Below are 15247 nucleotides of genomic sequence, written 5' to 3'. Positions count from 1 at the left end.
AATAACACTGTGTCGAAACAAGGATGCCAAGGTCTTTGGAAACAGTTAGATGATTTGTGTTTAACAACTGTCACAGAGACAGTGAAACATTGTGTTCAACATTGTGACAAAACAACAGGGAAGATGAGACCTTTTTTTTTTACATTTTAATTTACTGATTCAGCTCATGAAGGCATTGGCAAGTGTTATTTCATGGATGAATACAGGTGATTTAACAAATTTAACAAGGCCTCCAAACAGCCCTGGACAGACCCCTGCAACTGCCATCTGCACACAGCTGAAAGGAATGTGCAGTTGCTTCTTGTGTACACTGGGTGGCACCAGAGAAAATGCATAAACAATACATTACATTGGTGAATATCAATTGTAGGTACTGTAGGTAGACTGTCGGTAAAACTCATCCTGGGGGCTTCACTTAAGGAGGGTGGCTCTTGATAGTCCAGGTCGTGCCAATCATCTCGTGGTTCCGTTTCTTCATGTGTCAACATCCACTTACTAAATAGCAAGTGGCATCTTGGGATTGATTAGCTTACTAGCTTGCTTCTTCTCCTCGAGTGCAGAGCGGAACGACTTCACTTCCCTGCGGAACACAGTGAGGATTTCGATCTTCTGGTCTAGGATCTGCTCCAGTTGAGTTGTGTAAGACGCCACATCATAATCCAGCTTCTCTGTCATGTTCAGGAGCACTTTTTCATCCTCCAGCCACCGGATCGACTCCTGGAAAACAGCTTGATGATCCTTCCGGACGTACCCCCCCATCTCCTCTAACTCAGATATGGCCTCATCGAGGGTTAACAGCTGAGGCATCACTTCTGCCTCATTCTGCTCCTTAAATTTTTCTCTCTGCGGCAAGATACTCTGCCACTCCTCATCCAGAAGATCCAGCTGAGTGACATCATGGATATTGGGTCTACCTCCTGCCATCGCTTGGTATTGGTCTACTGAAAGCTCCTTGACCCTGTTGGCATAGTGCAGTGTGTTAAGTGTGTTCTCACAGCATGTCATAGCAGGAGAGATTGTTGCAATCATGCATGTGCGTGAATGTTCCCCAATGAAAGAGTCTCTCAGGACCTGGGTCAGCTTACTGGCTCGAAACGGAGTATGGTAGTTGTTATGGCCAAGAGCCCTGATACACTCCTTAAGCACCAGAAGGCTTTTGTTGATCTCAGCTCCCTCCAGGCGCGTCTTGCGGTCTCTACTCGATGTGCCAACCCCCGTCTCATTTCCTGCAAGGTCAATTAGGGAGAACTTGCCATGTATCTCCCCCTCTCGCCGAAGAATGATCTGGAATATAGCATGGCTGCGAGACGAGTGAGCATTGGCCGATGTCTTCCCTGATGTTCTGTAGCTGTTGCCCACCTTTATGAGTTTCAAGATATCCTCTGTGCAATTGACCTCCCGCTCCTGAAGACCCACAACCTGTACTTGCTGTTTCCCGTCCTCTAGCACCCTCAGCTCAGCTTTACGATTCAGCAGGTCAAACACCTTTCCAATGTAGATTTCAAAGAAAGTGGCGTATACTTGGAGATCTAACTTCATGTTGTTGGGTTTTTTTAACATGAGAAACACATCCTGAGCAGCTAATGCATAAATTCCTTGAGTGCAGTCTTGGTTTTTCCCACGGAAATCTCCACCCATGGTGTGTGTTTTTCCACTGCCCGTCTGCCCATAGGCAAAGCAGGTGGCTGTGCCTCTCTCAAAAATGGTTTCCACTAGAGGTCTGGCAGTAAACCTGTAGACCATCTCATTGGTAGACCATTCATCAAAGACATAGTCAAAGCAGAAGGTCTGGTTCTTCAGGTAGCGCGTCAGGTCCACTTTTTGTTTAGGTTCATGTACCATGATCATTTCTGTATTGGGAATGGTGATGACATCCAAATCCTTGGCAGCCAACTCTTTTTTAGTGAGTGGACGTTTCCTCACACACACACAAATTCTGTGCTCTTCAATCAGATTTGGAGCGATCTGCGGCTGGTAGACCAGACTGTCCCGGAAATCTCGGATCATGTACATGATCTCGTAGTTGGGAATGGTGACATCCATCTCCTGAGCTCTCTTCTCCTTGTCTTCCTGCTGCTGAAGCCGACGCCTTTCTCTCCTCTCCTGCAGTTTCTCCAACTCCTTCACACATTTTGACTTCCTCTTCACATTCTGTAGTTGCTGTTTTGTGTGAGCTTGATTGGTCTGTGGTGGCTGCTGGGCCGGAGGTGGCTGCTGAGGGTGCGGGGATCCGGCTCGGGTGAGAATCTCTGTGTTATCCCTGGATTGAGTGTCATTCCTCACAGGTACTATGGTCTCACGTTTCTTCGCAATTTTGTTGCGTGTGGGAGGCGGGTTTCTCCTTATGACGCTCCTCGTCACAGGAGTCGTCATCATCCGCATTCCAACTCCTCTGGTTTCTGATGAAGTCAGCGGTGAGGCCATGGCTCTAAATTTATCAAAGGAACCACACTTTGCTTTTATGTGTCACTGACTATGATTTTGAGATTTGACGTGTTGATAAAGCGGTGGACAATGAATAGAGGAATCCAATCTAATGAATATCTTTGGGTTTGGATTATGGACTGTTGATGTTGGCTGACAGCCTGTATAACACAATATTCTTTCATCTGCTCAATTTAATAGGAGCTAGGAGTCCAGAGGGAAATGTTAGCGTCATAGTGACTTTTCTTTAGGAAAATTGAGGAATTTAATTAAATTCTCAATATTGAGATGAATTGTCTGAGGCAGTTTTGGCATTCCTTCATGCAACGATGTAAAAATATAAAGGGTCAGAATTGTTTAAAGAAAAATTGACTTTGAACTGCGTTGAGGAACTTTGACCAGTATAGAGTGACCTCTGCTGGCAAAGTGCAAGGCTGCAGTCAAATTGAGAGTGCTGGTTGATGAACAGCTCAATGAGCAGAGTTGGAGAAGCTACTTTACTTATTATGATTATTGTGGGATTGGGAGCACACATTTTTATTGAGGTACAATATTTTTTGGAGCCGGTTACTTTAATTGCTCATAACTTCTTGGAAAACACTTGCTCACAAGGACCAGTACCAGTGAATCATCCAATCAGGTGATTCCTTCAGGCAATGAAGCAGTTGTCCAAAGCAATGTGGGACATTTCTCTTTGACACCAAAGCCAGCTTTGAAGCAGTGGTTCTATGGAATTTTAGTTCAGCGTTTGAAGCACGTATCGAAGCTTCAGTGTCTCACTGCCATCACCAGTGTTAGGTTTTAAAAGACAATGGTAACTGGCTGATGTTTTTCCTTAACATCTATTTTCAATAGTGAGAAGAATCATCACCTTTCCATCAAGGCAGTTTTGGAATTTCTTCATGGAACTTCACTAGAAAAAGAAGGTCTTTGATCTGCGACGGGAGACTTTGAACTTCTGTGCTGAAGAATATTAGAGGAAGAAGAGGAGCGGTGGAAATCAAGAACTGTGAGGGTAGCATTACACCAGAAGTTATTTGTCTTGTACTGCTTTGTAATCAACTTAACACCAGGACTCTTGTTATGAAGGTGTACATCTGTCTGTCCGGCAACTACGTCACAATAAAAGCCTTGTTTGAAAGATGAACTGAAAAAGTAGAGCTTTTACCTTGAAATGTAAGATTAACTCTAAACCCAACGTTACCAGCATGTGTCCCAACCTGATATTAGTCGAGTGATGCAGACACTTTGATCTGATTGGCTGAGTAACTTCATGAGATCATTTACAGTGCATGTAATGGGTCTGCAGTTCCTGGACCTCTGGAAAAGCTGCACCAGTTAAAACACTTTCAATTACACACGTTTATAAAGTCTGACAACTTTATTGTTTTTCATTCAGTGCAGGCAAATATCACATTTAACAACAGCAATATTATAGACAAACATAAACCCTTCAATGAACGGCTGAGTTACATTAAATATTAAATACCGACTGTTACTCACACTACCACAGAGTGAGCATTTTTAAAGTGTAACAATAAACTATAATAAATACAAAAGTCAATGTTTTATAATCTCATGTCATTTTTAGATAAATGTGATGAGTAAATGACATTTGACTGAAACCGATCCAAGAATGAGTGACTGAGTGAAATTCTCAAAACAACAACAGTACACTTCTTATGATCCACCCTACCAGTCTTCAAGCTCTGAATAGTCGTTCTTTAAGAGCTTCTCCCAGTGGTAGTCGCATACAGCATTTGGCAACAACTCATCGTCCACCAAATGGATTATCTTGACTCTCATGAGACAATTCAAGGCAGCTCGTCCTGTGAGAGGAACACAAACAAAGGGTTCACTTCAGTGGCAAAGTGAAAACACAAGCCTGACCCAAGGCTTTACCATTCCAAACTGTACCGTACTGTACCATGACGGAAACACAGGGACAGATAATAAGACATGACAGGATAGCTTTGTGAAAGTGAAAAATCTGGGAAACACAATTGTGATCAGAAGCGGAAAATGTAACAAAGATTATTTATAATTCATTTTCAAAAGTCAAAACACAATCATGGTTGCTATGGGAACAACATACCTGTGGAAAGTGTGTCCTGGGAAGAAGCCGCCGTGCGGTGCTGGACACCACCTTCTGCAGGCGGCTGTGCTGTGTTGACCTCAGCCTCCATGTTGAATAAATAGTAAGACAAGCTCTTGTCTCTGAACAGCACCTGGGCAAACAGATAAGAACGCTCATCAGAAACATCCTTTAACTGCATTAAACAAAGGTAACATGAAGGTGATCGTTGTGTGACGTTTGACAGATGTTCACTCTCACACAGGACACAAGGAAGCCATTTAACAGAAGGCCCATCACCTAATATCATCTGGGGTTTACAAACTTCAGTTTAAAAAACAAGGCAGGAATATAATGGAATATATACATTCCTGAAACATCATAGATTTCAGCAGCCATGGATTTTATTAACTGCATGTTATGTAATGTAACTTTAGTTAAAGCTTTTCTCCGTGTGTCATTGATGTGATACTGATAATTCATATTTACAGGCCTCCATGTTTTCTGTTATTTCTGCATAGCACTATGGCAGAAGTCCAGATTAAATCAATTTAATATTGTGGAGGCAGATAAACGATTTATCAATCATTAACCAGTCACTACATTATTAGCCAAATATTTTGACGAGGATTAATCTGGGGTTTTTTGTAAATAAATGTATAATTTGTTGATTCATTATTGAAGTTTTTCAGCTTCTTTTTCCTGTTTCATTGCTCCATATAACAAAGAAATCATTACAACTGGTGAAGTTTGGTTTGAGAACATCGTCAGTTCAAGGTTTGAGAAATCAAACGAATCAACGAATCAAAAAACTAATCGACAGATTAAACGGCCGTGAAAATAATCTTTAGTTGCAGCCCTAGAGGAGAAACTCCGCTGCAGGGTAGTAAAGTATAAAATATTATCACTGCTCACACAGGCAGTGTTAAAGTACAACAGAAAAGACACAGAATTTTCTTTTTCTGCAACCATTTCCCTTAAAGTAAGGAAATATTGTGCGTAACCTTGTCCCAGGCATACACTGAGGAGACGGGGATGTTGTTGCCCAGGATGGACTCCAGCCAGCGCTCTGGAGTCACATGCATCTTGCCTTTTGTGTCCTTTATTGAGCCATCTTTGCTCACGAGGGCGCGGTGCCACTGACCCTGCAAAGACAAGACAACAACACTGCTTTGGTCATTAAGGCGATAGCTCAGGTTTTTATACATATTTTTACATAAGTGGGCTTATGTGGGAGGTACTTATACATGGTCACCGAACTGCATTGATATTGTTCTGATTTTTATTTTTGTATCGACTTCAGACTCTAACGCATTTTCACAAAGTTTGACATATATATATTATAACACTTGTTCGTGTTTATGTCTCATTTTGATGTTTCCAACCACAATGTATATACTGTACAACAGACCATAAAAGTTATAACTGAGAGTTCATCCCAGCTGTGCAATAATATCATAAAACCAAGTATGTCAGTGTTTAAATAGGTGTGTTTCTCCAGGATGAAATCAGTGTAATGGATATAAAAGCTTAGTCGTACCTTCAACAGCAGCTGTAAAACACTTCCAGGTGGCATGACTCCCCTCTGGATGAGCGTGGAGAGATGTCTGCTGTTATCATCACACTGTGTCTGTATCAGGGCACTTCTTCCTTTTATTTGAAAGTTGCTGTGTTGCAAAGTGTTTCCCAGTTGCGTGGCGCTGCCGTGACAGCTGTTTGTCTGGGTTCGTAAAGGAGCTGCAGATCTCCGTCTTGTTCGACTTTGATTCTCTTGACAGCTACCAGGTGCTTCTCTTGGTTTAGTGGAAGCATGTGTGTAGGAGTGATCTGATGGCTGTTTCACTGCTGTGCTGTTTCGATGCTTGGAAGACTGACTGGTCAGTTTGGTCTTGGTTGTAACGTAGGCCTCTACTACATCCAGTTGCTTCTGGAGGATTTCCATCAAGTTCCTCTGACGGGATGCAAGGGAAACAAGTTGACTTTTCAGAATCCGTTGTTGAAGGCCAGACACACTCCTGTCAAACAGACAAGTAGTCTGCTAAGCAACCTTAAAAATCATGTAAATAACTATTCAATTCCTCTAAAAGAGACAGGCAAGGACTAGAATGAAAAGGCAGAGTATCACATCCTTAATCTCTAGTTTCATGAAGAGATGGGCAAAATTCCAATGCCTGAAAATACACAACAAAAACTTTTTGTTGTGTATTTTTATTTTTATTTTAGGGAAACCTTTAAAATAATGGTATCAGGCATGAGAATGGTGCTTTGGCGTGTCCTGGTGGTGATATGTGGTAACTGCATATCACCACATTGAGGTTATATACAATACATATCGCCCATTTGTGAACTGACCTGTATCTTTGGGCAATATTATCCATCTCCAAATGCTGACTGATGAGCACCTTATTCTGGATCTGTGTTAGAGCCGAGTGATATTTGCCTGAAAAACAGAACATCAACAATTCACCATCTTTGTATCACCGTTGACACAATGTGATTCACCCATGTATACTCACTAAAAGAGGAAATATTGTATTTCATTGCAAACAATTAAAATAAATGACAAATAACTCTTCCATGAACCAGATTAAACTCTTATACAATACCTGCAGGCAGCCTGAGTTAAATTGAGCATTTTTACATATTAATAGCAGGTTATTTTCTGTGGATATTGCTAAGTACATATTTTAAGAATAGCCCTTTCTCTGTATTATTGTCTACTCGAACATGTCAGAAAATGTTGATCAGTGTTTGCCAAACAAGGAAATGATGTTTGAATGTTTTGTTTTTCTTTGTTAACCTGAAAATATTCACATTTAAGAAGCTGAAAAATCCATTTGTACCCATGTGGTGTATGACCAGGTCCTTTTATTATTCCTGTGATTACTGCAAGTGTCTACATCTCCACACACACCCACTTTCTTGCAAGATTTTAAGGACTAAGGACTTTTTGTTTTATGAAATGAATAAACATTTAATGTAACCCATGATTCATGACTTTTAATTATAAACAAATCTTGTTATTGTTACATTGAAATGATTGTCAAACAGTGCTGATCAAGACTATCAGCTCCACACGACTCTCTGGGTTTCTCAGTATAGCAGTGTTTAGATGTTGTGTCGCCCGGTGTCATTCCTGATAAACAGGATGGAAAATGTATGGTCCTTTGTAAACTTTGGACAACATAAAGATTTCATTTAAAAAAGGGTTAGGGCTTGATAACAATTTGAGACACAGAACAATGTAGTTATATCATTTTCTTTTTTTAACTTTAGTTTAGGCTCTGTTTATTTCTCTGGGATATTGCAAATGTTTTCAATTTTTCTATATTATTGATTATCATTATCTTTTATTCTCCAAAGAAAATTACATTTCAATCAAACATGCACTCATGCAAACTGTGTGGCTGTTCTAACTGCTTTACATGGCTGTCAAAATTAAAAGCAAATGGTTCCACAACTGCTTGCACACTTGTGTGTGTGTGTGTGTGTATGTGTGTGTGTGTGTGTCTTCAGCCTAACTGCATAATTATGTTCTACCTGCATCCTGTGGATTTGTCAAAGTCAACATTCGTCTTTGGTCTCTTTCCATCCTCTTCAAAACCACTTCTACAGCTTGTGAAAGTCTCAACTACAAAGAGATAACAACACAAAAGACAAATGCAGCGACTTTTCTTAATCAACATTAAAAAAGGTGTTTAAAGTGCAGCGAGTGCTCACAGTGTCAGTCCGGGTGTTTCTCAGCTGAACGTCACCAGGCTCGTCTTTGTCATCCGATTCTCTGGGTTCTACATTTGGAGGGTAAGTGCATGGTCACACCAGACAGACAGATATCCCATCATTCACATTTTCTCTGTGAAGCAAACGTAATCTGAGCCTTTGTTAAAGATGTAACTAACAAACACCAAGTAGTTACATGTTTAGCCATTAAAACTGCATTGTCAAGCACACCGGTTTGTGAAGTATGGTATATGGACAGCAGCAGGTGAGCTACTGTCCGTTGTCTTTCTTGTACAAGAGCCTCACAAGGCTGCTCACTAGAGCTGAAACGATGAATCGATTAATAATCGATTACTAAATTAATCGGCAACTATTTTGATAATCGAATCGGCCAATAAACACCAAACGATTAATCGAGAAAACAATCAACAGATTAATCAATTATGAAAATAATGGTTAGTTGCAGCTCTACTGCTCACACACACACCGGATAATAATGGGAAAGATGAGAGCAGGTCTTTGATATTGTTCTCTGCCATGTCTAGTGCTGTTAGACCATGGAGATTCCTGTCGCTGGCATTGGACCCATGCTGGAGGAGAAGCTTCACCACCTACACAACACACATTCACATCATCTTGTTAGGGTGTAGAACCTCCCTCCACGAGGCTCATGGGGTTTTATATATTAAAGGAAATACAGCAAATAGCCCAACTGTCAGAGTTTCTCCATCACCTGATAGTGTCCAGAGGAAACTGCATCATGTAGGGGTGTGAAACCATTAAAGCCTCTCACGTTAACATGAGCTCCCGCCTTCAAAAGCTCCTCGACCACTGCTTTGTCCCCCTGAGCTGAAGCCTCATGAAGAGGTGTCCAGCCTGATAAATCAGACAGACAGACAGACAGACAGACAGACAGAAGAAGACAGTTTAAAGCGGTCTCATAACCACTACATGATATCAGTTATCATTCCCTGTGTGACTTCTCACCAGTGTTTTCTTGTGGAGACATAGCACTCAGTGGTTAAAAAACAGGGTTCCCCATGTCCCACACCTTGGTTGACATTAAATTCAAGGACTTTTGAATTCATTGTTCTCACATCAACATCAGAGAGAGAGACAGTGGACAGTGTCCACAATAACGCTCGTAATTATGACCCGACCTCGTCTGCGTACATCAAGCAATGCAGGGCATGAAACAGTAGGTGGGGTCATAACAAATAAGGGAGACATTAAATATCAACTTAACTTCTTTCTTGCACAACATTCAAGCACTTTCAATGACCCATGTTTATTTAGGGCGATTTTCAAAAAAGGTGAATGTCAAAGCTACTGCAAAGAATCACAATCACAGACACAGCATGTAGTGTAGTGAGAATTTAAGGGTAGACAGACCTGCATAATCCTCCATGTGGACACTGATCCCGGCTTGAATGAGTCCTTTGACTTGTGCTACATCTTTTCTTCTGCATGCTTTGTGCAGGCGACTCTCTCCCCTTTCGTTTCTCTTCTGAAGAAACTTTTTGTTCATTGCCAAGCATGGTAAGACACTTGCTTTGAGGTTTTATGAAACCAATGAAAACACACAAAAACAAATGATGTTAGTAAAGTTTAAATTAAAATGGTTCTACTATATTGGTTCAGGAACTTGTAAATTACAGTTACCTGATTTAGACTGGACGGACCCGGACATCTGTTCCTCTAGCAGCATCGGTGGAATTATCTCCAAGGTCTTGTTCTGCTCTTTGTTGACGTTCTGTGAGTCCGATTCCTCTCTCTCCGTGTCCTTGGCTGTGGCTCCATTCATGCAGTCATTCATTTCATGCAACAGGCTTACAGAGTCATCATCTGAAGAGGATACGTCTCCATTTCTCTCAAACTCCGGATTACAGATGTCAGTCATCTCCAAAACTCTCTGGGGAAAAAAAATCACAATTCTAAAAAATACAGAAGCGATTTAACTTCTAGGGAGAGGCAAGTCACAGTTGAGCACTTTAGTTGACAAATAGAAGTGATGGAAAATGTCACTCTAGGTTAGATTAATTAGACTTTATTGATCCCACACTGGGGAATTTCACATTGTTACAGCAGCAACGTGTTCAGAGACAGAGTATAAAGGATATAAATTAAGCAGTATTCAATTAGACAAAGGTAGAGAAAGGCATGAAAACAGCCTCAGCAGTTTTGTCACAGGTACAATGTGTCAAAATCTAGTCATATTCACTGGTGAAGTTGAACATCCCTTCACCGTAATACAGTGTAGTGTCATTAAACTCTCTGTAAACTTTTGAAAGTTTGAAAAAATATACTTTTTTATGATAACTTATTAGTAATAATCGGTGTAGTGTCATGCACCGTACAGCAGTCAAGATTATGAAATGTTAAATCTAAATATTACATTAAGAATGTTAGAAATCTAACATTTATAATTAGCATTCATATTTAAATAGGTGTAACATTTAATATTTAGATTTAATTATTTAATATATTATAGGTAAACAAATATTGGTGTAAATGCGGAAAAAGTTAATTTTTAAACATTGTTTGGAGCAAAATGTTGATGTTATTTTCATCTTGAGCAACTTTACACGACACCTGATACTGCTTGACCTAGACCTTTATTTTTTTTGCCACCGACTATTTTTATTTGGATAAATTAAGTCGTCATTTTAGGAAACTTGTTCCACTGTTTTAGCTAAATGTCAATTGTTCCAGGATAAACCAACAAAGTTAATTAATTATAATGTCGTCACGACAGAGTTAGCCTTGCTTGTACTTAAGCTAGCTACACTAAAATGACGACTTTCCATCGTAATTATGATAATTATGTTAATTATGGTAACGGTCAGTCGACGTTCACGTTTCTCAGAGACAAACTTGACACACACGGGAAGTGTTCGTGCAGTTTTACCTGAAGAGAATGAGAATTCATTATCGTTTCATCTGTGACGCAAACACGAGCCGCGTGTCATTCCAGGGTCTGCGACGAAAAACTGGATGTAGCTCCGCCCCCTTTGCCTTGAAGACAAATTTCCCAGTGGCTACTCGTGGTACTGCAACAAAGATTTTTTATTTACTATTGACCACAATAGTAAATAAAATGTTCACAGGACACGTCGAGACACGCACATAGTCATTTATTGATCTTTATATTCTATATTTTTAATTCATGGAGTTGAGACCAGAAAATCCTGTTTCAAAGTGGTAACAGTTGTAAACACACAGCTCATTTACATACAGGAACATGATCATTACACACGAACATGACAATGAGCATCACTTTATTTACTGACAGTAGGATTTGTTAAAACCAGCAGCAACACACATGAACTGGATTTCACTGACTGACTGGATTGGATTTGGTTTACCCTCGTGAGTAGACGGGTGCATTTCTTTCTTTCATTTCACTCCCCTCTTTTTGTTGGTTCGGTCTCTTCTGTCCTTTATTGCTTTCCTTTCCATCCCTTTTTCATTTCTTTCCATCTTCTCTCTCCTTCTTTCTATGGCTTTAATTCTTTCCATCCCTTCTTTAATTTCTGTCCTTTCAGTAGCCGCTCCTTGTTCATTCTTTCCTTCTTTCATCCCTGCTTTGTTTGTCACATTTCACACATTAGATAAAATGTTTAAAGCAACTGTTCAACAGATCAAATAGAAAAACGACACAACATTCATTCATATGGGAGCTTTAATGTGTGCAGGTGTTAAACCACACACTGAGAGAAGTGCAGTTAATCTGTCAGAATACAGACCCCCATGTGATCAGAAGCCTGTCCACACCGATCACCCTTTAGTTTATGTTTTCTGTCGTTCAGCAAACTTTCTGCTTCCCCTGTTCTGTCACTGTGAGTTTTGCAAGGGACTGCAGATTACAATAAGCTTTAAATAGTTCATATAATAATAATTCATTTAATTTACTTTTGTACACAGTCCATGATAATAAATAAAATAATAAAACAAAATGATTTGTCTCAAAACAAAACCAAAAAGGCCCAGCTCTGTAAAACATGGAAATGTGACGTGATGCAGACAGTGTGTGTGACACAGAGTAGGAGCTGTACAAATATATTATTACGCGACATGATCATCGTTATCTGTATTTATGTGACGTCATGACCCTAAACCTCAGGAATACGGCAGGTCAGAGAGGTCCATGTTTTTATTGAAGATGATGGAGAACTCTTTGGACAGCAGCTGGTGGAGGCTGACGCCGTCGTGGCTGTAAACCCACTGTTCACCAGTCCAGTGGTAACGCTTTGGGCCACTGCAAACACAAGAAAACAAAGAATAAGAACAATAATAATAATAGTAGTGCATTTTGTTTTTATTAAGTAAGTGCATGGAGAAGCTCTCCTACGATGGCCACAGAGGCTTGTATCTGAGAACTGCGGCTGCTTGGGGGCCCCCTGGGGATCGGAGGGTCCCCAATAGTGTGTGAGGGGAAAAAAACGTATGAAGTGATTTGGTTTTATTTTGCAGTTGAAGATTGCTCACTTTGTGCAAATCTGTTTTAAAAACCAAAGTCATTAAACTGGTTAACATGTTTAATTCAAGTTCAGCATCACCACACTTTGTGCTTCACTTTGTATATGAAATGCTAATTAATCAGAGGTGGAAAGAGTACTGAAAATATTCTACTCAAAGTAAAAGTAAAATGTAGCCCTGGTGTGACGCAGGTACAGTATTTACCTGGTGGGAGAGGAAAGCCAGATTTGTTTGTTTGGTGTCTGTTTGTTGATGACATACGTGCCGTGGTCTCCGCCCACCTTCACCGTCAACACACCGCTCTGCACATGGACCAAAGACAGAAAACACATACATGCATGTAAGCTTTAAACACATTTATGTTTAAAGCATAAAAATAAACCAGTCATCCTCCTACAGCTCAAAACACTGTGGTTTCCAGGCATGTGTTCAAAAAGCTAAACAAATGTGTCTCAGTGGTTTAATTCCACGGACCAAGGCTAGTCAACTTACGTTATGTTCACCTTTGTTTTTGTTTACTAAAATCTCTTTACTCTTGTTTGGATTAAAAAATCAGATCACACTACGTGACGTTACTTTTCACTGGTTATCAGTTGATTTTTCTTCATCTCTTACTGGAGTGTCTCTCTGCTGTTATATTTTACAGAGCGATGAAGCCATACAATACTTTTAAATACTGTTCTGTAAGTCATTAAATAACTGTTTGATGCTGCACATGTGCAAATGCTTCACAATGGTAAAAGATCATCTTCTCTGTTTATGTTGCTGTGAAACACCAGCAGTAAAAATAGAGGTGGCTGCTGTAATCATGTGACCCAACCTGAAATAAGGTAAGACTTTACAGACACCATTCACTGATATGATTGGCTGAATGTTGTCACATGGTCATTTGGTCTGCATTTCCTGGACCTCTAGTGCCGAAAAAGCTGGAACCAGTTAAAAAACAGATGCTCTGTCAAACCCTAATAATTATTAATGATTTCTAATAATAGGTCAGTGTCAAGTTGCCCACCGCGACTACTCCACAGACAGCTGCTCCCTGACGGTGACAGTGAACACAACAGACACTTGACTTACAGAGAAGACGACATCAAAGTCGGCTCCAGGAGGAGCTTCATCAGCCAGGTCTTCAAAGTATTCAGCCAGAGCATCCAGTGTCTCCTCTGCCAGTTTCTCATACACTGCTTCAGAGAGCTCACTTTAACACAGCGACACAAACGTGTACATTAGCGAAACCATTCAAAGCCACCAAGTCATTGTTAGACAAGAAGACAACTGTGTGTTACCTCATCTGCACAGGAGTGGATTTCTCCAGCCTGACTGCGCTCATATGGATGCTTTTCTTCAGGGAACCTGAGGTTACTAAACAACACTAAAAAACATGACAAGCAAACACTTTGTTTACATTGTTTCTTATATAATAAAAAATATAAAAATTTGAAACATATGGCACTTTTCCACTACATGGTCCTGGCGCGACTTGCCTTGGCATGGCAGGGCACAGTTATTTTGCTTTTCCATTAGCAATAGTACCTGGTACCTACTTTTTTAATGCCCGTTCTGGTGAAGTTCCAAGTGAGCTCAGACCATGTAGTGGAAAGCGCCATAATAGTCAAGCACAGGTAGATACACCTAGATAGTGGGAGGGGGGCCCAAATTAAATCCAGCAAAGAGGCTAGAGCCGGCCCTGGCTGCTTACATCTGAGTGATGTTCACAGAGGATTCACAGTTTCTTCAGAGACTTTAATGATAATCTGAAGCCTTAAGGGGGCAAATCAGATTCATCGTAGGACCCCATAAAGGCTTGGGCCGCCACTGGCCCTGACTACTTAATGTTGGAACACTTAATGTTTTGAATGTGTCGCTCGATGACTCACGTGATCATTGTTTTTGTCTAAGGAGGACTCTGATACAAAACACACTTCACAAAAACACCAGGACTTAACCTTTAAAACAGTCTTTAGAGGCTTAAACGAAACAATGGAAGCAGGACTTACTGTTTCCGGGTGTTGGCAGACAGAAGCCCGGCGTCGCAGCGGAAAAGCTCCGTGATAGAAGTGACACAGGCTCCTGAGCTGGAACATGAAACATGAAACATGTTTACACTCTTCAGTCAAACGGACGTTAGCTGAAAACGTGCGTGAGATTACGTGGCGTGAGTTGTCGCTACCTGGTGACACGAGCTGCGGAGTCTCTGCGCGCTGGCGAGGCGACACACGTGTGCAGAAATACACGCAGATTTACGGAATAACAACAACAACAACACCATGGCGAAGCGGCACTTCTTATTACTTATCACATGTACTGATTACTGGACCTCTTTCTACTTCCTTACAGTGAAAATGACGGTCAGCGACCAGCTTACAGGCGCATTACCGCCACCTGCTGGACTGGAGTGTAGGCCGTTTATGCTGCGTATGCAATAGTATCCAGCTGTGAGCCGCTCTGTAGGTACTGCAGGTTTCAGGTTTCGGAGAATGTTAAAAAAAACAAACAATAACAATAAAAAACAATAATAAAAAGAACTGTATCTGAACAGAATCGGAGTTA

At 40.7% G+C, this 15247-nt stretch overlaps 3 protein-coding genes across 8 annotated transcripts; all 3 read right to left on the bottom strand.

Annotated features, from left to right (window-relative positions):
* Nucleotides 1–137: 137 nt before the first annotated feature.
* On the bottom strand, nucleotides 138–2451 carry LOC131464537 (kinesin-like protein KIF2A). Its single transcript, XM_058637057.1, has one exon. The coding sequence runs from the start codon at nucleotides 2422–2424 to the stop codon at nucleotides 496–498; it is 1929 nt and encodes a 642-aa protein (XP_058493040.1). The 5' UTR covers nucleotides 2425–2451; the 3' UTR covers nucleotides 138–495.
* A 1344-nt stretch (nucleotides 2452–3795) lies between these two features.
* On the bottom strand, nucleotides 3796–11844 carry LOC131464538 (ankyrin repeat domain-containing protein 31-like). Of its 6 annotated transcripts, none has more exons than XM_058637058.1 (12): nucleotides 11127–11844; nucleotides 9881–10130; nucleotides 9611–9769; nucleotides 8952–9094; nucleotides 8706–8829; nucleotides 8219–8286; nucleotides 8039–8129; nucleotides 6851–6938; nucleotides 6039–6513; nucleotides 5519–5665; nucleotides 4520–4652; nucleotides 3796–4253 (listed from the first exon to the last, which is right to left on the bottom strand). In XM_058637058.1, exons 1-12 carry the CDS (start codon nucleotides 11145–11147, stop codon nucleotides 4117–4119), a joined length of 1836 nt encoding a protein of 611 aa, XP_058493041.1. In that variant the 5' UTR covers nucleotides 11148–11844; the 3' UTR covers nucleotides 3796–4116. The 6 variants fall into 6 exon arrangements, 5 of the variants coding, with proteins under 5 accessions (XP_058493041.1, XP_058493042.1, XP_058493045.1 ...); XM_058637059.1 differs by having other exon boundaries at nucleotides 5503–5643; nucleotides 11127–11296; XM_058637060.1 differs by having other exon boundaries at nucleotides 4107–4253; nucleotides 5519–5643.
* A 130-nt stretch (nucleotides 11845–11974) lies between these two features.
* Nucleotides 11975–15041, bottom strand: fxn (frataxin). The gene is made up of 6 exons (XM_058637063.1): nucleotides 14868–15041; nucleotides 14695–14772; nucleotides 13984–14069; nucleotides 13775–13895; nucleotides 12902–12999; nucleotides 11975–12476 (listed from the first exon to the last, which is right to left on the bottom strand). The coding sequence occupies exons 1-6, from the start codon at nucleotides 14964–14966 to the stop codon at nucleotides 12338–12340; spliced, it is 621 nt and encodes a 206-aa protein (XP_058493046.1). The 5' UTR covers nucleotides 14967–15041; the 3' UTR covers nucleotides 11975–12337.
* Between the last annotated feature and the right edge of the window lie 206 nt (nucleotides 15042–15247).

This window comes from Solea solea, chromosome 8 (genome assembly GCF_958295425.1).
Source record: "Solea solea chromosome 8, fSolSol10.1, whole genome shotgun sequence".
In the NCBI taxonomy this organism is placed as follows: domain Eukaryota; kingdom Metazoa; phylum Chordata; class Actinopteri; order Pleuronectiformes; family Soleidae; genus Solea; species Solea solea.
Note: the sequence above shows the minus strand (reverse complement) of the source record. Positions and strands in the feature narration are given on the sequence as shown.